This window comes from Phyllostomus discolor, chromosome 10 (genome assembly GCF_004126475.2).
Source record: "Phyllostomus discolor isolate MPI-MPIP mPhyDis1 chromosome 10, mPhyDis1.pri.v3, whole genome shotgun sequence".
Lineage (NCBI taxonomy): Eukaryota > Metazoa > Chordata > Mammalia > Chiroptera > Phyllostomidae > Phyllostomus > Phyllostomus discolor.
In genome coordinates this window covers 19,788,898-19,811,420 of record NC_040912.2, presented here as the reverse complement: position 1 = coordinate 19,811,420, position 22,523 = coordinate 19,788,898, and the positions used below count along the sequence as shown (strand labels likewise).

Sequence of the window (22,523 nt, the reverse complement as noted above, 5' to 3'; positions counted from 1 at the left end):
TTGAGTATTTAACAATAACAATTTGATGAAGACTCCCACAGATGCAAAATACCATCCAGTTACAGATGTAGAAAACTTGATTTAAAGTGTCTCACTTTTTCAATTTGATTTAAAAATTTACAAAATACTTTTCACATAACATGCCATGATTTTAAGTGAAAATATTAATGGGTCACTAAACGATTAAGGCATTAGTTTCTTCATATGTATAAATATGCACTGGGACATAATGAGTCATCTTTTCCCATAACACAGAATCAATTATATTCAAATGTGATTTTATTTTATATTCTTTAAGACAGAGCCCATTTAAAAGTACATTCAGCTACTTTCAATGTACAATATAAGCACAAAAGATTCAATTGCTTCCCTACTGGTACAATAATTTTAACTGTATAAAATATAAAAAAGCAGGTCCTGGCTGGTGTGGCTCAGTGGCTTGAATGCTGCTGCCTGCAAACTACAGGGTCACCAGTTCGATTCCCAGTCAAGGCACATGCCTGGGTTGCAAGCCAGGTCCCCAATAGGGGGTGCACAAGAGGCAACCACATATGATGTTTCCCTCTTTCCCTTCCCCTCTCTAAAAATAAAAAAGATTAAAAAAAATATATATATATATAGTACAGTATGTATATGTATATATATATATATAAAGCAGGTATTTGAGAATTTATATCTTGACTTTATAAGTACTTAACATTAAAAGGTATCACTTCTATCACTGAGGCTGAAAATAAAAATGTATTTTCGGTATATAGTCTAAATTTCTGAACCAATAGGAGATGTGATTTTCGGTATATAGTCTAAATTTCTGAACCAATAGGAGATGTGATTTGACTAAGAAATCAAATTCAATTAATTTCCATTAAAATAAAGTGCTTTGTTAAATAAAAAACATGCATAATGACTGGGAAAAACATGAATTTTTACATGAACATTAATATTAACCATTTTAACTAATATTAAATAAAGGCAGTTAAAAACAAAATAATTTTAAATTTTAGCTATTTTATTTTTCCATTTTTATATAAACCACTATTTGAAAAGAGATACCATGAGGCTTTTGTGTATCACACGTTCACTTGGGTTTGTACAATCATAACCAGGAAAGAACAAAATATAGTAAGTTCAAAAACACTCTTAACAAAATTAAATATATTAAAAGATCTGAGGAGGAATGGTGGTAGAAAATGAATACAATCATCTATTTAGAAGTTCAATAGAGACTTTTCTTCTTAGAAGACCAGAATATTGATCATTTTGCCAGGATCAGGTCAGCATATTAAATCAAATGTGGGTTGGAACTGTTTGGCGTGTGCAAGTCTAGATAAAGTATTTACTGCTGGCATCTGTTATCACTTTGATAGTTTGGATATGTTTGAGCATCCAGAGCAGGCTTGGGTGGGCTCAGCCAGCTTGTGCGTCAAAAGCACAATACCTCTTTGTTAAGTGGCTGTTTATACACTTATCAGTCAGCCAGTGTCTTGTGCCAATTAATCACACTACTCCCTAGAAAAGTTTATGTTTAAAATTTCACTCATAGTCAAAGCCTAAAAGGGATAAACATTACAGAGAAATGACCAAAGCCAACTCTCTGCCTCAAAAAAATTTAAGAATGCTTTATTAACAGTAAATTTGTTATTAACTGTACATTTTTCAATGCAGACAACATGTGAAAGAGAAATACGGGGATGCTGCTTTATGTATGCTCCCTATTATTGAATTGTTTACTATAAATAAAAACCTAGGTAAGTAAAAAAGTAATGTTAAAAATAACACTTCTCTAACAACATAAAATAAAAGTCAGATTTTGAGTCTTGTTATAAATCACAATTTGAGGATCTTATTCAAAAGCTTATCTAAAATTAGCTGCATCAAAATTCCATAGTAAACTGAAAGTACAGACTTGAACATAAATCAGGATGAACTAAAATATACATGCTATTGTAGTGACAAGCAAATTTTAGATTACTAAATGCTTTTGCAAGACATGACATTTATCAAATAACTGTTTTATATAAGTCTGAAAAAACTAAACAAGAAAATAGTTACATCAAATATAATTTTTTAACCAGCAATAACTGGTATTCAAGTAAAAACAGCTCAGGGAGAACAACTTACAGAATATTAAGCACTCATATCACAGCATGGGAAAAAAAAAGAATTCCATCATAGAATAGAAACACTGTTGTGTCTAGGTAATAAATGCTAAACTACCAGAATCAGCACAAAAAGAAAAAATAAACTAAACCAGTATCAAACCAGTCATTTTAAAAGTATTATTCTGATTTTGAATTTTAACCTTTCCTCTTTCTGTGTTGCTATCTAGATCATCCATTTCAATGTTACAGGTTTTTCTCACACTTTCTAGAAGACTACTATGTGCTGAGCATAGTACTGGCAGAAAACATCTTGAGTCCTGACTGTGTGATTATTCTTCATCAGGCCCACTGAAGATAACAGTTTTAACCAAACAGAATCAGAGTTGGGCAGGCTGAACTGTACAAGCCATTCACTGTACCCACCAAAGAGAGATACTAAATCCAGTGTCCACTTTAGTGGTCAGCATGAGTAGCTCCATAACTCAGAGGTGCAAAGTGGCCAAGTCCCAGAGTAGAGTCAGACTCAAGAAAAGGGAGACCCTGGTTTAAAATGTGGGTCTTGATCTTACTGTGTGACCCAGAGGACAGTACCTAGTCCATCTAAGTCTCACTGTTCCCACCTGCAAATGGGAACGACAACATCTACAGCACCTCATTTTTGTAAGTAAATGAGATAACACATACAAAGTCCCTGCCATATGCTCCAAGTCCTGGTTTTATACCTGGACAAAAATGCATAATCAGATATCATATCATCTTTCTTTTAAAAAAGAAAATTAAAAAGATACATGATATTGGGATAGATTCACTAGGTCCCAATGTGCATCTGTTCCCAATCTGCAAGGGGGAAAAAAGTGTAGCCGCACCCTTTAACAGGCTACTCAATTCAATTCAGCTCAATGTTAGAGGGCAGAAAAGAGAAAAGACTAGACATTCTTCCCGCCTTCATTGATTCACAACCTGAAAGAGCTTCACACCAAGTTATGGGTGGTGCTGAAATCCAAAGAGTTCTTAAAATACATTTTTTAAGGTGTTGCACTATATAAATTTGGTGGCAAAATCAGTCCTGAATTTGAACTGGCTAGATGCTTTATAGTTACTACTCCTGCACTAAATGTAAACACTTAGGCATTTCAAGTCTCATTATGTGGCAGGGTCCCAAATCCCACTGATGATGTGGCATAATATGTGGTGGAATGCAGTAGCTTTGGAAAATATAAAGTATTCCAAGTTCCAAAACACGCATAGCCCCAGGATTTAATAGAAGGGAATCTGAACAATTTTTGCTTAAGGAATCAAAGGGAGACAAGCGGTATAAAAAGGTAAACCACCTGACGTGGAAAGCTGTTTTGAAAAATGTATTTTCTATCCTTCTTAAGTCAGAATTTGCTTAGAACCCTTGGATGTGCTATAACATGGAAACAATAACACTACTTACATTGCTGTGTTCTTGGAAAAGCAAGTAGAAATACACATAAAATGCTTTAAACAATGATTGGCACAAAGTAAATACCAATAAATGCCATGTGGTGGAAATGCCTAAAAAATACTTTGAACACACTGTAGGAAAAGGCAAACAGGTAAATATACAGTTCAGACAGTTAGCTGGCTCTATACCATATTATATTTTGGAACTTCAGTTTTAAAAATCCAAGAATTTTCTCTTTCCTCTGCCCAGAGGAACTTCTACCCATTGGACCTCAGAGGTAGTATTAGTGCAAGTCCATGGAGGCAAGTAGCAATCACAGTTGAACAAAAAAGCATCTGGAGCTGACAGAACATACTAAGATGTCAAGCTCTTGATGTAAAATATACTATTTGGAAAGAAATAAACTATGAAGAGCAATCAGGAGGGATGCTTCCAGAATTCAATGTACAAACTAATCAGAGTTTTTGTTAACATGCAGATTCTAACTTAATGTGGTGGGGCCAGATGTTCCATAATCCAGTTCTCAGGTCATCAGAACACTGCTGGCCCACACGGAGGGTAGGAGGGCCCCAGAGCGGCGGTCCTCAAAGTGCACAAGCGACACCAGACCCTGTTGGGAATGAGTAGAAATGCACACCCTAGAGCATAAGGAGACACTGGGAGACTGTTGGTCTAAATCAGGCTTTCCCTGAGAGTAAAAGTAGAATACTTCTAAAATACCTCAAAAATAGAAGGAGTATAGTAGGTCATGTTACCTAAATAAGGAAATCAATTTCTCTCTGCAAACAATTTCCAAAATTATAGCCTCTATAATTACACTTACCATGTAGGCTTTTACATGATAAGAAGCCTGCTCTGCTAATGTATAGGCAGAAGTGTGTAAAATTCCCAGTTGAACCACTCGCTAAACTAACTATTCACAAAACAGATTGTTTCCATTTGACCTAGGTAACAGGAATATGACTTTGTAGAAAGCAAACTGAGTTTTTTATTTTCTTGTGTTGAGAATGTAACTCAACCACATCATGGTTTAGTCAACTTCTCCAGAGTAATGTTTATACATCTCCTGGTTCATATGTAAATATGTCAACATTTTGATTTATAGCTATAGGTGATCTGTTTACACACACTGATACACAAATTACATTAATGGTCTGAAACACAGTATTCTTAAAGGACAAAAACTTGAGGCTAAACTATAAATATAGAAGGTCATGACCAGAGAAAAATTTTCATTTTCTGAATATGAAGCCAATTGATTGTTAAACAGCTGGTTTCCCAAAATGTTATAATAACCTGATGCATTCAGAATTAAGATTCAGGGGTTGGTTTGTTTGTTTTTTTCAACTTCAAAGTTTGAATTTACAAGTTCATCTCCCAACCAAGCCTACAAGTTCACCTCTCAAAAACTGAGCACACAGGTCGGTACTTAACCTGTTTTTGAAAGAGTCGGTTACTAACCTTGTGAAGCACAACACCTGCTTCAGGATTGGGGGAGGGCCCTCTGATTTCTGCTAGGACCGTATCTTTAAAAGAGTGCTGCTGTCAGAAGACATCTCTGATGTCCACACCACAGGGAGGGCAGGGAGGGAGGATGCTTCTGTAACCTAGTGAGCAGAGGCCAGGCATGCAGCTCAACAACCCCATGCAGGAAACAGAGCCCTCAACCAGGAATTACTCAGCCAAAAGTGCCACTAATGCCAAGGTGAAGAAAGTTTGACTTGAAGCAACGGAGGCTGCAAAATCACAGAATGAATGTCCTGTGTGTGTGTCACCATTACATTCCTAGCACCGTGGGAAGCACAGCAATAAATAATTGTTGACTAGCAAATAAACTACCTCTGTGTAATAGGGACCTTACAGTCATAGAGATGAAAAGGAATGAGAAAGGCATTACTACATGTGTAATATCTAAAATTACAAAACAAAATTAGTCATTGTCAAAACCAGGAGGAAAGATGAGGACAACTGTACTTGAACAACAATAAAAGGTTTTTTTAAAAGAAAACAAACACCCACCATTCAGTCCAATTTCCATATTTTGGGAAAAAAAACGTTTCCTACAAAAGATGTTATCTAATGTGTTGCTTTTACAGTGATGGGAGTATCAGTTCTCTTACTAGTAAAAGTAAAATATAAAATCTTTATAGATATATTAAAATATCAGTTCTTACTTCTAATAGTGCCAATGTCCCATACTTTTTTCAAATTAATAAAGCATTTCCTTTATAAAAAGTAAAACAAAACCAATATGACATAAGTCATACATAATAAGTGATATTCCACAGGCGGGAAACAAAACAAAATGTAATTATTTTTCAAAAAAGCAAATCACAGACTTCCACGGCCTGCAGGCATTTATACTTCTGAGAATTTGGAGATCTAAAATGTCATGAGAAATCCTGAACTGGCTTACATTTTTGAAACACAGGAACTGAGAGTCACAAGGCCAAACATACCCTTAATAATCGATTCAGCTGCATACAAATCGCGTTTGTAGGTCACCTAAAGGACAGATAAACCTCATTAGACTTAACAGAGCAGGAAGGAATGTGAAAGCAATAAAATTATGCCCCCAAGGAAATTCTTGATTTTGGAGAAACTATAAACACATTAATACTGACAATTTCTAAATTACGACATCAGCAAATTCAGAATAATGTATCCTATTTCTATGAATGGTGGAAGTTTTTTCAATATTTAAATAAATAGAGATACTATATGGAAGTGTTTACCAAAATCTTATTAATGTAACTGAAGTATTATATCAAAGAATATGTGGTCGTATTTAAATAAAAGTTTTAGCATTATTGTTTAACAGTAAGGTCTTACTTTGAAAAGAAAAAAAGGGTAAGTGTAACAAAAATCACCAAATTGCATTTTTAGTTGAAATGAGGAAATTCCCAAAAATCAATTCACAGTAAGAAGGGAGTTCCTTCTGAATTGAGTGTAACTGTATATACCCAGGTAAGGTTCACCTTGTAAGGATTTTATGGCCCTGATAAAAAGAGCATGGAAGACACCACCCTAAGAACAATCACAATCTTTCCTTACAAACACACAGCCTCCTTGCAATTATAACCTGCTCTTTGTAATGTAACAGAACCTGGTCCTATGGGAGATACTTCCCAGGCCACATCCAGTGAGCTTAGGCATAGAACATGTCAGGTGCATTGCACTGCAGAATTATTTCTCCCATCTCACAGAGCTGAAAACGCAGTAAATAATGAACTATACTAATAACACCAAGGTCTTAGGAACTCACCGATCAAGTGCCCAGATGATGCTGATGCTAATGGTCTAAAAAATCCACTTCGAAAAGTAGTCATCAAATTAGTACCTGTCTATGCTTACAATTCAAACTTTTCTCCTCCAAATTATCTCATATCTAGGCATGTAGAAATGTTGTTCAGCTCAAGTAGCTCAGGATATTTCTACCCAAAATAGATTCCTGTGTTGTGCCTTTATCATAGCAAGTAAATCCTAGTCCAAAACTACAGTCCAGAATTAAAGGAGCAGTTAGCCCTGGCTGGTGTGGCTCAGTGGATTGAATGCCAACCTGGGAACCAATGGGTCACTGGTTCAATTCTCAGACAGGGCACATGCCTGGGTTGCAGGCCAGGTCCCCAGTTGCGGGGCGGGAGGCGGGGGCACATGATAGGCAACCACACATTGATGTTTCTCTCCCTTTCCTTCTCCCTCCCTTTCCTTCTGTCTAAAAATAAATAAATAAAATCTTTTAAAAAATAAAATAGCAGTTAATTTGTAAGACAGATGACAAGTTGTTCAAGCACTCAACTAATCTATTTAAATGAAATGTGACACAGCTACATTATCTCTAAAACAAGCACATGTCCAACCGAAACTAGTACTGTATACAGTAGTTACTGATCCAAAGTGTAATTCTATTATCTGGGGGAAATATCAGTAGAAAACATACCTTTAAAGGTTCATGGTATGCATTTTACCAAATTAAAGAATGTATAGATCTCATTCATTCATTCAAAAAATATTTATCAAGTAACTACTGTGTTCTAAGTCCTGTTCCAAGTGCTGGCAATAGAGCAATCAAAAGAATGAGGAAAGCTTCACTTGTAACAACTGCATTTTAATGGAGAAATTTTTCTTATAAGAATTAAATAAGTAACGATGTTTGCAATTTAAATGAGAAAATGCTTTTCTTCTATAACTTTCTGCTGTGTAGAGTAAACTCAGAAATTAATGGGAACATAGTTAATTACCATTATTCATTTTTCATCCCTTCCTGCTTTTGTTGCGGGATTAACACTGCATTCCAATTTAAAATAGAATTGTGAAGGTACCTTTTTTTTTTAAATAAACATTAATGATGGGTTTTTAAATTTAAAGAAAACTTGCTTTCAAAAACTAAAATGTTTTTTCTAGCATACTTGCAAGACAACATTTTTATACTGGAGTCAGTCTTATGAATTAAATACATGTTTTTATTACCCAAAGTTCCTTTCTTAACTGTATAAGCAAGAAAGACTCCTCAATTTCCTTTTCTGTCTACTTTTTCCTGTAGGCTGTGGACACCTACTGATATTCTGATTAAAGACTTTGTACTTTATTAATATCTTCAGTATAAAGCTTTATTGAATATCTCCACTATACTTCTTAAGCACTCTATACTCCTAAACATTGAATTAATGAAACTAAACTACAAAATATTTCTGACAAACTTGTAAAGTACTGTGTTTAAAACAGCCTTATTTTTGTCCAAATAAAATATCTAACATACATCAAAGGCGAAAGCACCAAGAAATGTAGTTCTCCACTGATGAATTATTCTCTTCCTGCCAAACTCTTACAGTAATATGGGTTACCCTTTCCTTATTTTTAATTTCAAAACACTTTAATAATCAGTTTTGAAGTTGATCTTCTTCTGTCAGCATGTTCTACAGTTTCTCTTTGTCTTTATATAATAGAATTTTTTTTTTTTGAAAAATCAGCCCTGCAGTGATGGAAGAGAGCCTCAGTCCTCTGATTCACTGGTTCTCACACTGCGTCCATCACGGCCTCAGGGGCCACCTGCAGACCAGGTTGGTGCTCTGAGCAGCAGAGACCCTGAGCCCCACATCTGCTGCTCATGTAGTGAAGGTCAGTGGTTGTCTGTATTGTCCCACTGTGCTTCGGTGCAATATTTCATCGGAGTAAAATGGTTAGCTAACATACATATTTTTTTCAATGAAGAAAAACCCTAAACCAAGAGCCACAGAGATAGTTTTCTTCCAACTCCTTAGGCCAGGGCTATCTCAGCTACCTCAAGATGAGCACCAAAAAAACACAAAAACTGTTCCTCCTTCTCTGCGTTGCTCCATCTGTGTTGACGCTCAGTATCATAAATTAGACTTTTTAGAGCCAAATCTAATTGGCTACCGTCTTACATGAGTTAGCTGGCACTACATTCAATGTTCTCCTGTCTTTCATCTAATGAGAAAACAAGCATAGAACCACAATAATTAGGAGCCAGAAAATCTTAAATATATGGAATGTTTATTAGATACAAATTTAGATCAGATGGTAATATTTATTACATTTATTTCCATTTCATCGATTGCATCTATGGTGAAAATACTGGGTAACTAAATGAAAACTTCTAAAGAAAAATGATGCCGCCACAGTGTATGTATGAGGTTAAAGAAAAAAGGCCAAAAGTGAGAGACTATTGTGTTTCTTTTGTTCTCAACAAAGATGTTGTAACACTTGGATCTTTAAAAAAAAGTAGTTCATATCAAAAGGAATCATCAAAAGTCATCCATTCTAGTAATATTGTGATGACTTGAACACTTCAGAAACTCTTTTCTAAAGAAATATTTTCAGACTATGGGACAGAGTTGAATCTCTTAAATAACTGGCTATAAATCTTTCCTAAATCTGTCAAGCCTTGGGGATGATTTTAGCCATTAGAAACAAGATGTCTGTTCAATTAGGTCTGTATGGTGTAGTAAGGGACCAAATAGTTAATTATATTGGGACCAAAACCATGGTATAATTACAAAGAAATAAACGGTCTTCTGTAGGCTAGGTGAGGGCTCACTGAAGTGAGTACGTGTTCACTCTGGCCTGGCAAGGCACCGCCACTCAGAAAGCATGCGAGCTGGTAGCTGCTCCTGGGCATCAACCCTACACTCCTCTGTGCTTGGTCGCTCTCTGGGGAGGCGGTTGGTCGTGCATGGAGATGCCCTCTACTCTGCATGGTCATCTAAACAAACTGAGGCCCCTCAGTATCTGCTGTAAGAGGGCTAGCATCGACTCTGAATGTTTACTTTTTTCCTCTACTTGTGTAAAAAAAGTATGTAAAATACAAAACAATAACCCTCCTGGGATTTCTGGTGTCAGTTAGAATAACAGTCCTGGCCATTCCTCACACCACCTGGCGTGAACGCCCTGACCTCGGAGAGGCAGGGGAAGGTGCCCTGGCCCTGGACTTCCGAACCTTCCTTGCTTTGCTGCTTCATGGCACTGACATGCCTCCTGAAATGCGTTCTTCACTGTGTCAGGTTTCTGAATCATGTTCCAGGTAGAGTGCCTGGCATTGCCGGCCGAGTCCAGTACCGGTTTTAGACTAATTATACGAAATCTGCCCTCAAATCTAAGTTTAAAAAAAATGGTAGCACCTTTGGAATTATTATAGAATTAGAACACTAAAGTCAAAGGGTGGATTCCATTGCTTTGGTTTAAAAGCAACTGAAATAATCTTTATCCACACAAAATAGCAAGACCACAAAATTAATTAAATTAGAAGCCTATACAAAAGACAACTCATACAATGCCATGACAAGAGGCTAAATGGGGCTTAATAAATAGCTAGGAAAGTATCAAAAAGATAAAGGTGGAAAATAATGAAAGATAGGAGGCAGGTTGGAATAGGGAACCAGAAACAACTGCAATACTTATACTCAAAGTAATTTCATCTCACTTAACAGAATAAATGCGGTACCTAAAAAAGGCCTCATAACTGTCATGTGGTAGGCATTTTGCCCAACCCATCACATTACATGCCCCTTTAGAATCCAAGATCCTGTTAAGATACATCATTATTCAAATATCATTCATAAGAGGGGGGCTTCCTTCCCTCCCTCCCTCCCTGTTTGGAAAGTGATACTAGAAAGATGATTACTCTGGGCCTATGAGTGTGTCACCCTTTGGTATGCGCAGGAGTTTCTTAGGGCTTTATAATAAGCCCAAACTGAGTGGCTTAAAGCAACAGAAATGTCTTGTCTCACAACACTGGGTGACAACTGTGCAGGTATTCTTTCAACCCAGTCAGGTTGGGGCTCCCACCCAGGGCTACTGTGCAGAGCAGAGCTCCCTCCTCAAACCCAGCTGAGAGTAAGGCAACAGAGGAAAAGGATACATACAGAGAACAAGAAAAAAATATGAATGAAACAATCTTACTGGCTAAGTGGAATTTGTTTGAATAAATTATGACAAAGTGAATTTTCTTCTGAACAAGCTATAGAAATGATACTATACTTTAATGGCTCAGAAAACCCAGTGGGACTCTTAATTCCTGTAATATATGCAGACACAGACACACACACACACCTTTTCTCCCAGAAAAATTCAGTATGAAACCAAGTATTTTTATGCTACTTCTCCATTTCCTAAAGCCCTGGAAGTGTTTGTACTTGCACCATATGTCCTTAAGAATAACATAAGCATGAACAAGACCCAGAACAATGTACCAGCTCCATTACCTTCCAGAGATCAGGTGATCCTTCCACAAGTTTGGCTTTAACATGACAATATTTTAGAGCCAACTGCAAACACTCAGTTCCAAATTCCAGGTCGTAGTCACTACACTGAGTAATAACAGAAAAAGAGTTAGTAAGTTAAAATATAATTTTAAATGAAACTATGCATAATCAATTGCACCAAGAAAAGAAAGAGCCCAGAGAACTCCCAAGCTCTTTAATTAGCTACTGATTATTCAAGTTTCAGAATAATTTTCCCCATGCCCTAAAAGCCAGTAGAAAACAGGACTGTTGCAATTATAAAAGTCTCAAACTTCCTCCATCGTTTCGGGTGTCAGATAAACATAATACTTAATTTCCTTTACTCATAAGCTTCCTTCCCAAACATGTTTCTAAAATGCCTGAAGGGATGGCTAAGGATTACCATATTATAATTTGATTAACAAAATATATATTCATGAAACTTCAAATCCCCTACCTTGTATTTATGTCAATTTACATTTATAGTCATAACTTTATTATTCACCTTAATATTTTAAATATCAACATACCCTTTTTAAAAGATTTATATTTTGATTCTAAAACTGGACACAGTTTTGCAAAGGTCTCTCAGAGATTTGGTAAAATACAAACACCATGTTTAAGCTTATGAAGCAGAACCATTAAAATGACCAACAAAATACAAATCAGCTGAATGATATTAAGTGCCTGTTATGTCCAAGCTTTATATTAAGTGCCAGCATGTAAACATAAATGAGACATATATTGTGTCCTCAAGGAACTCAAGCCTAGAAGGGGGGCTGATTTCTAACAAATATTTTGCAGCACAGTGTGACAGATGCAGCCCCAGAGGAACATCCAGAAGCAGGCCAGGGGATAAAACACAGAACGCTAAGGGAGGACTTCAGGGAAGGCCTGGCAGAGGAAATGGTCTCTGATCTCCTTTTAAAGACTGAATAAGACTGGAGGAAATGAATACCTTTAAGGCAAAAGGCACCATACAAACGATACAGAGGTTTCAGATTTGCATTTTATTTTTTTAAAGGTTTTATTTATTTATTTTTAGAGAGACAGGACAGGAAGGAGAAAGGGAGGGAGAGAAACATCAATGAGTGGTTGCCTCTCGCACAGCCCCTACTGGGGACCTGGCCGGCACCCTGGGAATCCAACCAGCGACTCTTTGGTTTGCAGGCCAGTGCTCAATCCACCGAGCCACACCAGCCAGGGCCAGATTTGCATTTTAGACAAGAGTATAATCATGTAACAAAGACAGCAAGAAGGCAGTAAATATAATTATGACATTCAGCATCCTTTGCCAATGCTATTTTATCATAAAGGAGGTTACAAAGCCCTAACTGTAATTGTTCATAAAGTTAATGTACAAGGAAATATAACCATCAGATATATGTAGAGTCCCAAATTGACCAGAACGGTCTCAGTTTAAATGTTCTATTCTGCTATATGATATAACACGACATGTTTCTTACACATTTTCATTTCATTATCAGTAGTAGTTACATTCAAATAAGTTAAGACAAATTTTGGTAAACCCCTGCTTTGTACTTCCAGCGTCTGCACAGTCCCATCTACCCGTACATGAGTGACATGTATGTACAGTGGACAGAGTTTTCTCTTTAACCCATGGTAAAATCCCAAAGGGGACTAGCAGTGACGCTTTTCCTGACTCTCTCCGGAGGCAAGATACTGAACACGTCTATCTGTGGACAGCCTTAAAAGTGCTCATAAAGTTCATGCCAGGAGGAGCCCATTGGAACAGCTGCCTCCTTTCCATCCCAGCTGATGAGGGAATATTACTTGATGAGGTACTCCTGCCAGCCACATGATGTACCAGCCAAGACGGCAACAGCCTATAAATTGCATGAAGTCTTTAGGATTCCAGTCACCAGGGTCAGTGGGAAGCATGGAAAATTATGGGTCATGTATATACGAAATATAAATCAGATATAGAGGCTAAGCAGTATTGGCAGAAAAGGTAGCCTGAACTTGTCACTCATGGTATGGACTATTATTACAATTGTTTATGGAATTTTTTGGTAATTTTTTGGCAATAAAACCTTGCTTTCACAGTGAGTTAAAAAAAAATGCATGCTTTCTGACAAATTAAATTCTGAACTTTTGAGTCTCAAGAACATTGATGTTGGTTTCAACTTTTGTCTAGGATATGGAAAGTTGAAAAAAATGATGCTCATTTCTGAACAAAAGAAAAAGCAGATAAACTACATAAGCACCACTTTTTCTTGAACCCAGAGGCTGCAAGAAAATCAAGTAGCCTTAAATTTAAAAAAAAAAGGCATCCACCCCCCGCCCCACCAAGGAGAGAGAGGATGCCGTCACCAGGTCACATATGGCAGAACATCAAAGGAAATGACACTGGGTGCCATACAGGCAGGTGAGAAGAAATCAGCTAAAAAGGGTCTACAAATGCTAACTACTGAGCAGAGGCTACTAGGGGGATACAGATTACAGAACCTCCAGGAGCCACAGTCCCGCTGGAGTTTGTACCCACTTCCGGGCTCCTCTTCAGCACCACACTACTGGGAGTTCATGAAGTGGCATAAAGGTGACTTGTGAGTAGATATGTATTCAAAACTCAAAGCAATCACTAACAGACATTTTTAAGTTAAAAATAAGATGTTAATAGTGATAAGATGAAATCATAAAAAATAAGATATTAATACAAGGCAGGCAGAAAAAAAGAGAAAAACAACAGATGGAACACATTGAAAATAACCAGCAAGATGACAGATTTTTATCAACAAAGGCCATGGATGTCAACATTGATTATCCAGCATGGGAGCCACAGTGATAGAATTGATCACGTGAAACACAAATACTCACAAACACACTCACACACGGATGCTGAGAGAACTCTATGCCTCCCTGAACTTGAAGCATGTTCTCCCCAGGCAGAAGTACTGAGGGCACGATTGTCAGACGTCCCCAAACACACAGTCCCTCCTAGTCACGTTTCAGTGAAGCTCGTAGCCAATGAGCCGCACCTTCAAACGCAGCAAGTCCAATGGGTCTTCAACACACACACATGAGCAGAAAGCCCAGACTTCACTGCAACCCAAGGAAAAGCTCAAACATGAAGTATAAGTTAAAAAGGCAAAGAATACTTTGGAGGAACTAGAAATTGTGCGGTTAAAAAAAAAAGTCCAGAATGAAAAAGTATTCATACTCACAAAGGAAGAAAGGACAATATTTAAGAGGGCATGAAGCTGAAATACGGGAGAGAAAAGAATAAAGGATGACAACCACAAAGTCCAGTATGTTCAAAATAATAAGAAGAAAAATAAAACGAAAGGGCAGCGCAGAAAAGGGTAAGGCACGGAAACAACCGAATAATTTTTTTTTAAACTGCAGTAATAAAGAACATGAGTTTCCAAATTAAAAATTCTTTTGAAGTGAAGAAGTTAATAGAGGAAAGTACAATTAGCAGAAAAAACAAGAAGTCTTATAAAGAAGCAGAAAACCGAATCAGTTGAAATTTCTTAATAGCAACAATAAAAATCAGAAAAACGACGAAATGGTTTCTTTATAATTTCAAAGGTCACTGTCAACATAAAACTATACTCCCAGAAAAGCTACATATATCATTTTTGAGGATGGAATATGGATTATTACAAACATTGCAGATCTCAACAGATTTTAAATTCCTGTAGGCTCATTTTTATTTTCAGTTTTTTAATGAACTTTGGGGATCAGTTTTAGATTCACAGCATAATTGGGCAGAAGGTCCAGATATTTCCTACATACTCCTACCCATACCCACTCACAGCCTTGCCCACTCTAAAAACCCTACGCCAGTGTGGTACATCTATTAAAATCAATGGACTTACACCAGCAAATCATTATCACCCAAAGCCCACAGCTTACATTAGGGTTCACTCTTAGTGTTTCAGGTCCTATGGGTTGTCACAAACGTACAATGGTATATATCTATCATTATGGTATCACACAGAACATTCTCACCGTCTAAAAATCCTGTATTCCTATTCACCCTCCTCCTTGCCCCCAACCTTTGGCAGCCATGAATACTCTCCTATCTCCCTAGTTTTGCCTTTTCCGGAAGTTACATACTTGAAATCATACAATAGCCTGTTCAAATTGGCTTCTTTTATTTAGCATAATGCATTTAAGGTTCCTGCATGTCTTTTGTGTCTTGATGAACCATACTTTAGCACTGGATAATACCCCATTTTCTGAATGTACCACAGTTCATGCATGCATTCACATTCTGAAGGACACTTTGGTTGTTTCCAAGTTCTGGTAATTATGAAAAAAGCTAGTATGAACATTCATGTGTACATTTTTATGTGCCATACATTTTCACTTACTTGGGCAAAATGTGAAGGAGTAAAATTGCTGGATCATACAATAAGAGTATGTTTACTTTTGTAAGAAACTGTCAAACTTTCTTCTCAAGTGGATGTACCATTTTGCTTTTCCACCAGCAATGAATGAGAGACTACTTGTTACTTCACATCCTCACCAGCATTAGGCGTTGGTGTTCTGGATTTTGGCCATTCTGACAGATGTGTAGGGATGCCTCGTTTTTGTTATAATTTGCATTTTCCTAATGACATATATAATGTGGAACATCTTTCCAAATGCTGATTTGCCACCTGCATACCTTATTCAGTGCAGTGTCTACTCAGGTCTTTTATCTTTTTATTGAAATTGAATTGTTCATTTTTTTATTATTGAGTTCAAGAGTTCTTTGTATATTTTATATAACAATACTTTATCACATATGTTTTTTGCAAATATATTCTTCAACTTGTGTCTTGTATTCTCATTCTCTTCTAAGATTCTTCTGCAGAGCAGACGTTTTTCATTTTAATGAAGTCCAGATTTTAAATCCTTTCATAAATCATTCCCTTTGGTGTTATATCTAAAAAGTTATTGCCACATCCAAGGTCATCATGGTTTTCTCCTGTGTTACCTTCTATGGATTTTTAGTTCTATGTTTTACAGTTAGGTCTATGATCCATTTTAAGTTAATTTTTGTGAAGGTCTATGATCCATTTTAAGTTAATTTTTGCACACAGGTGCAAAGTCTGTGTCTAGATTTTTTTTGGCATGTGGATGTCCAGTTGTTTTCGATACCATTTATTAAAATAACTAGCTCTGCTCCATTGTACTGCCTTTGCTCTTTGACAAAGATCAATTAACTCTGTTATGTGGGTCTATTTCTCAGCTCTCTTTTATGTTCCATTGACTGATTTGTCTGTTCTTTTGCTGATACCACACTGTCTTGATTGCTCTGGCTTTCCGGTAATTCTTCAAGTCGAGTAGTCTCAGTGTTCCAACTTTTTGTCCTCTTCCAACATTGCACTAGCTATTCTGGGTCTTCTGCTACATATAACTTTATAATTAGTTTATCAAAAGCTGTAATAATTGACATCTTGATATTAGTGAGTCTTCTTATCCATGAACATGGAATATCTCTCCATTTATTTCTTCTTTGGTTTCATTCATCAGACTTTTGTAGTTTTGTCCATATAGCCTTTGTACACATTTTGTTAGATTTATAACTAAGTGTATAATTTGGGGGGTACTAATATAAATGGTATTGTGTTTTTTATTTTAAAGTTCACCTGTTCATTGCTGTTCTATAGGAAAGCAATGGAGTGTTGTATATTAACTATGAATCTTGCAATATTTCTATCATCACTTATTAGTTCCAGAAGTTTTTTGTCACTTATTCCAGCTTTTCTACATAGACAATTATGTCATCTGCAAAGGAAATTTTGTTCTGTCCTTCTCAAACAGAACACTTATTTTCTTTTCTTGTCTTATTCATTAGCTGGTAATTCCAGTTAAAGGTTTTTAAACAATGGTGAGAGGGGATATTCTTACCTTGTTCCTAATCTCAATGGGAAGCTTCTAGTTTCTAATCATTAAGTATAAGGTTAGCTATAGGGGGTTTTTTAGATGGTCTTTACCAAGTTGAAAAAGTTTTTCCCTCTATTCTTAGTTTGCTGAGAGGCTTTTTATTATTAAGAATGAGCACTGGATTTCGTCAAATACTTTTTCTGCATCTATTGAAATGACCTTTTGATTTTTTCTTCTTCACTCTGTCATTGTGATATATTACAACAATTGTTTTTTTTTTAAAGCTGAACTTTAACCCTAGATGCCTGGGATAAATCCTGCTTGGTTGTAGTCTATAATTCTTTACATGCATTGTTTTGTTCTATTTACTAATATAGAATTCTGTTGAGAAATTTCCATTTATGTTTATAAGATACTAGCACATAGTTCTCCTTCTTTGCAATGTTTTTGTCTGGTTTTGGTATTAGGCTGGCATCAGAGTGAGCTAGAAAGGCCATCTTCTGCTTCTATCTTCTAGAAAAGATTGTAGAAATTGGTAAAATTTCTTAAATGTTTGTTAGAATTCATAAGTAAACCCATCTGGGCCTGGTGCTTTCTATTTTAGAAAGTTATTAAGTATTAATTCAATTTTTAATAGATACAGCCTGCTCAGATTGTCTGTTCCTGTGTGAGTTTTGGAAGATTGTGTCTTGCAAGGAATTTGGCCCATTTTATCTAGGTTATTAAATTTGAGAATATAGAATTTTTCATAATGTTCCTTCACTATCCCTACAATATCTGTTGGTTCTGTAATAATGATCCTTTTTCATTTTTAGTATTATTAATTTGTGTCTCATCTCTTTTATTCTTAGTGTGGCCTGTTGATTTTATTAATCTTTTTAAAGACCAGATTTCAGTTTTATTGATTTTTGTCTGATTTTCTCTTTTCTATTTCATTGATTTCCACTTCAAATTTTATTATATTTTTTCATCTGCTTACTTTAAAATTAATTTGCTCTACCTTTTTCTAATTTCCTAAAAAAATATTAGATTATTGGTTATATCTTTCCTCTTTTCTAATATATACATTCAATGCTATATAATTCCATTTAAGTAGTGTTTTTGCTGCATCCCAAAATTGCAGTATGTTGTTTTTTCAATTGTATTAACTGAAAATAGTCTTTTTAAAGATTGTATTTATTTATTTTTAGAGAGAGGGGAAGGGAGAAAGAGAGGGGGAGAAACATCAATGTGTGGTTGCTTCTCTCATGCCCCCTGCTAGAGACCTGGCCCACAACCAGGCATGTGCCCTGACTGGGAATCAAACTGGCGACCTTTTGGTTGGCAGGCTGGCTCTCAATTCACTAAGCCACACCAGCCAGGGCTAAAATACTTTTAAATTTTCTCTTGAGGTGTATTCTTTGATCAACATGGTATCTAGAACTGCAACATTTAATCTCCAAGTATTTGGGGATTTTCCATCTACCTTCCTGTTATTGATTTCTAGTTAAAGTCCACTGTGGTCTGAGAGCAGACATTGTGTGATTTGTGTTGGTTTGAATTTGTTAAGGTGTGTTTATGGTCCAGAACATGATCTATCTTGGTTAAGTTCCATTTGAACTTACAAAGAATGCATATTCCAGCATTGTTGGACAAAGTAATAGATAGTCAATTATGTCCAGTTGATTGATGGTATTTTTTAGTATAATTATGTCCTTACTGATCTTCTGCCTGCTGGATTTGTCTATTTCTAATAGTGGGGTGTTAAAATCTCCAACTATAATAGTAAAGTCACCCATTTCTCCTTGCAGTTCTACCAAGTTGGCCTCATGTATTTGAAGTTTTGTTCTTAGGCACACGAATGTTAAGGATTTTTGTGTCTTCTATAGAGTTGACTCTTTTATGTAATATCCCTCTTTCTCCCTGGTAACTAATTTCTCTGAAGCCTGCTTTGTCTAAAATTAATATAACCACTTCTGCTATCTTTTCGTTAGCATTATCAAAGTATATCTTCCTGATATCCTTTAATTTTAATCTGTATGTCTATTGAAAATGGATTTCCTGTAGATAGCACATATTTGGGTCTTGTTTTTTAACCCACTCTAACAATCTCTGCCTTTAAATTAGAATACCGACATTTAAGGTAACTGATATAGTTAAATTAATTTCTACCATATTGTTACTCTTTTCCTTTTGTGCCCTCTTATTCTTTGTTTCTGTTCTTCACCTACCTTTTCTGGTTTGAAGTGAGCACTTCATATAATTCTATTTTTTCTTTTTCTTAGTATATCAAATATACTTGTTTTTTTTTACTTTTATTAGTAGTTGTCCTCGAGTTAGCAATATACATATACCAGTGATCCAAGTCTACTTTCAAATAACACTATACTACTTCATAGCTTGCAAGAGTGCCTTATCACAAAATATTCCTAATTCCTACCTCCCTTCATCACTGCTGTCATTCATTTCACTTATAGATAAGCAAACATATGTGTGTATATATATACACACATAAGCATTCATTAAATACTGTGTTGTTCGTAAGATTTTGAACACACTGTTACCTGTCATGTCTGTAAAAATAAAAAAACTAAAGCTTTTCCTTTTAATTTACTTCTCCTCCAATGTTCATTCTTTCTTTATGTAGATCCGAGTTTCTGATCTGCATCATTTTCTTTCTCTCTGAAGAACTTCTTTTAACACTTTTGGAACGCAGATGTACTGGCAACAAATTCCCTGAATAGTTATTTGAGAAAGTCTTATATGGCTTTTTTTATTTTTAGATATTAATTTTAATGACTAGAGAATCTAAGTGGGTATTTTTTTTTCTCTTTCCCTCTCAACACTGAATATTTCACTTCACTCTCTCTTCTTGCTGTCATGGCTTCTTAGGAGAAGTAGGATATAAATCTTATCTTTGGCCCTCTATAGGTAAAGTGTTTTTCCTTTGGCTTTTTTCAAGGTTATATCTCTTCAATTTTCTGCAGTTTAAATATCATATGCCTAGGTATACTTTATCTGGCATTTATCCTGCTTGCTGTTCACTGAGCTTCCTGGATCTGTAGATTTGGTGTCTGACATTAATCTGGGAAAATTCTCAGTCTTTGTTGCTTCAAATGTAGTCTTCCTTTCTTTTTTTCTTCTCCTCATATGTTATACTTTTTGTAGTTGACTCAGAGTTCTTGTGTATTTTCTCCTGTTTTTCTTTTTAACCCATGCTTTTTTCTCTTAGCCTTTTAGTTTTGGAAGTTTCTACTGAGACATCCTCAAGCTCACAGATTCTTTTCTCAGCTATGTCCAGTCTACTAATAAATCCAAATGTAATCTTCATTTCTGTTAGTGTTTTTTATTTCTAGCAGTTCTTTTTTATTTCTTCTTAAAATTTCCATCTCTGATTCCATTGTCCAACTATTGACATTATACGGCCTGAATTCAAGGTCCACATGTAGAGTCTCAAATACCCCAGCAGCTTCCTGGAACTTTACCTGCCCTTGAATAACTAACTTCTGTAATCAAACCTGAAAACTTGGTTTCACCTCTACTAGCAGTTCTCTGAAATTCTTAACTTCCAGAATTCAGTCTCTGACCAGAGATTTCATGCATCATTTCTCTTACTTTCTCCTCGCATTAAAGTGGACATGTTATCTCACTGAGGCATCCAATCCTGTAGAACCTCCATTTCCTCTTGGTTAAAAACCCTCCCTTTTAGACTGCCCTTATCAACCAGGAGACTATGGTTGAAGACATGAAAAATTTTATTGCAAACACCCCAACTGCCTAATGTCCATCTACTAGATCTCCTTTATAACCTCCAACTACAAATCAATCATATAATCTGTTTTCTTATTTTATGATTTTTAGTTCAAATTTTAGCAGTTATAATTTATGGTTTGAAGAAGCAAATATCCATACAAGATTAGTTATCACAAAGCTTGCCCTACTCCCTTCACCTTACTTCAGCTTCTCAGAGGTAGTCATGTTTCCTTCTAAATACACATACGATCTCAGTGGCAGGTAGCAATACACTTTTCTTGCTCACACAGCTGTGGGATGGCTGAGGTGACTCTGCTACCAAGCTGCAGGGCTGTGGGTTGGCTGTGGCAGCTCTGATCTGTGGATGGCACTGTGCAGGCCAAATGGAGAGGCAGCTACTACCTAGCCTATGCCTTCCTTAGGGCAACTGTAGAAGCACAAGAGGGCACACTCAATGGCACAGGCACATTTAATCCTCTGCTTATATCATTTTTATTAAAATACCAAAGCAAGTAGGAGGCCAAGCTGAGAATCAAGGAGCAGGAAAATACACTTCACTTGCCAGGAGGCCAGAGTAAGGGTGCAAAAGTAGAGCACTATGACAGAAGATGAAGAATTGGATCAAATACTTTGCCTATCACACCACGTCTCTCAATAACATACTTGCAATACTGCCTCTTGATTTTCAGAATTGGGCATCGTCTATGGAAGAAGAATTCATCTTCTTTCCTCCCAGCCTCACCTCAATACACACTAACACTTCCCATTCCCCATCTCTTCTGTATCATAATTTTTTTCAATCAATATTAAGTATTTACATCATTGTCTATGTAAACACTATTCACTGCCAAGTCATATATTATAATTCCTTTCCTACACAAGTCTTTGTTTCCCTAGAACTAGAGCTTACCTTCTGTTTTAAGTGTTTAGTTTTCTATATACACATGACTCATTCAACAGCAAACAGTTAACTATTTGCCTAGATCTACTCTCAAGATGTTCAGACACATAAAGCATGTTGACAATTTTGTATGCCTGAAGAATCACCTTTGGAGATTTCTGACCTTTCCAAAATGGACTACTTATCCTCTGCCAGCCACAAAATATTATTCTAAAAACTCCCAAATCATCATCCTAGTAATAATTTTCATCTCTCCCCTGTCATGGATCTCCTGTCCCCTGTATCCAATATAATCTTTTTTGATTTGACTCCCTAATTTCTGCAGAAAAAAATCCTCTAGGAACTTTCTGAAAAGGGAGAGGTAAGTTTTTATAAACTTTATTATTATTTTGTTGATATTTCCTCCCTCTATTTTGTTTTTTTGGAATCTTTTGCTATACAGGATTGTCTCTTTGACTGGACTTCTGATTTTCCTTTCTTTCCTATACATTTTTTGTTCTTTGGGGAAGGGTTTCTCAGATTTATTTTTAACCCCAGATCATCTTTTTCCCCTAAATGTTTATTTTCTAGCATTTTAATCTTGTTTTACATTTCCAATAACTTTTACCTCTGTAATGATACTAACTTTTTTAAAGTTTCCTTTTCCTGCATATTCACTGCTTCTTCTACATTACTCTTTTCTATTTGCTTTGGTCTCTACCTTCCAGGAAGTGCATTCTTCAGATGGTATGGTAATGCTCATCAGCTTATATTTAAGAATAGGAGATTCAAAAGCTATG

General features: G+C 36.0%; 1 protein-coding gene across 1 annotated transcript in view; it reads right to left on the bottom strand.

The window, feature by feature from the left end:
• CRPPA (CDP-L-ribitol pyrophosphorylase A) overlaps positions 1–22,523 on the bottom strand; it is a 197,088-nt gene that overhangs the window by 128,822 nt on the left and 45,743 nt on the right. The window contains exons 4-5 of the mRNA XM_028525859.2: positions 11,253–11,357; positions 5,991–6,036 (exon numbers count right to left, since the gene is read on the bottom strand). Of these exons, the coding sequence (XP_028381660.1) occupies positions 5,991–6,036; positions 11,253–11,357 (151 nt within the window). The remainder of the gene's footprint in view (positions 1–5,990; positions 6,037–11,252; positions 11,358–22,523) is intronic.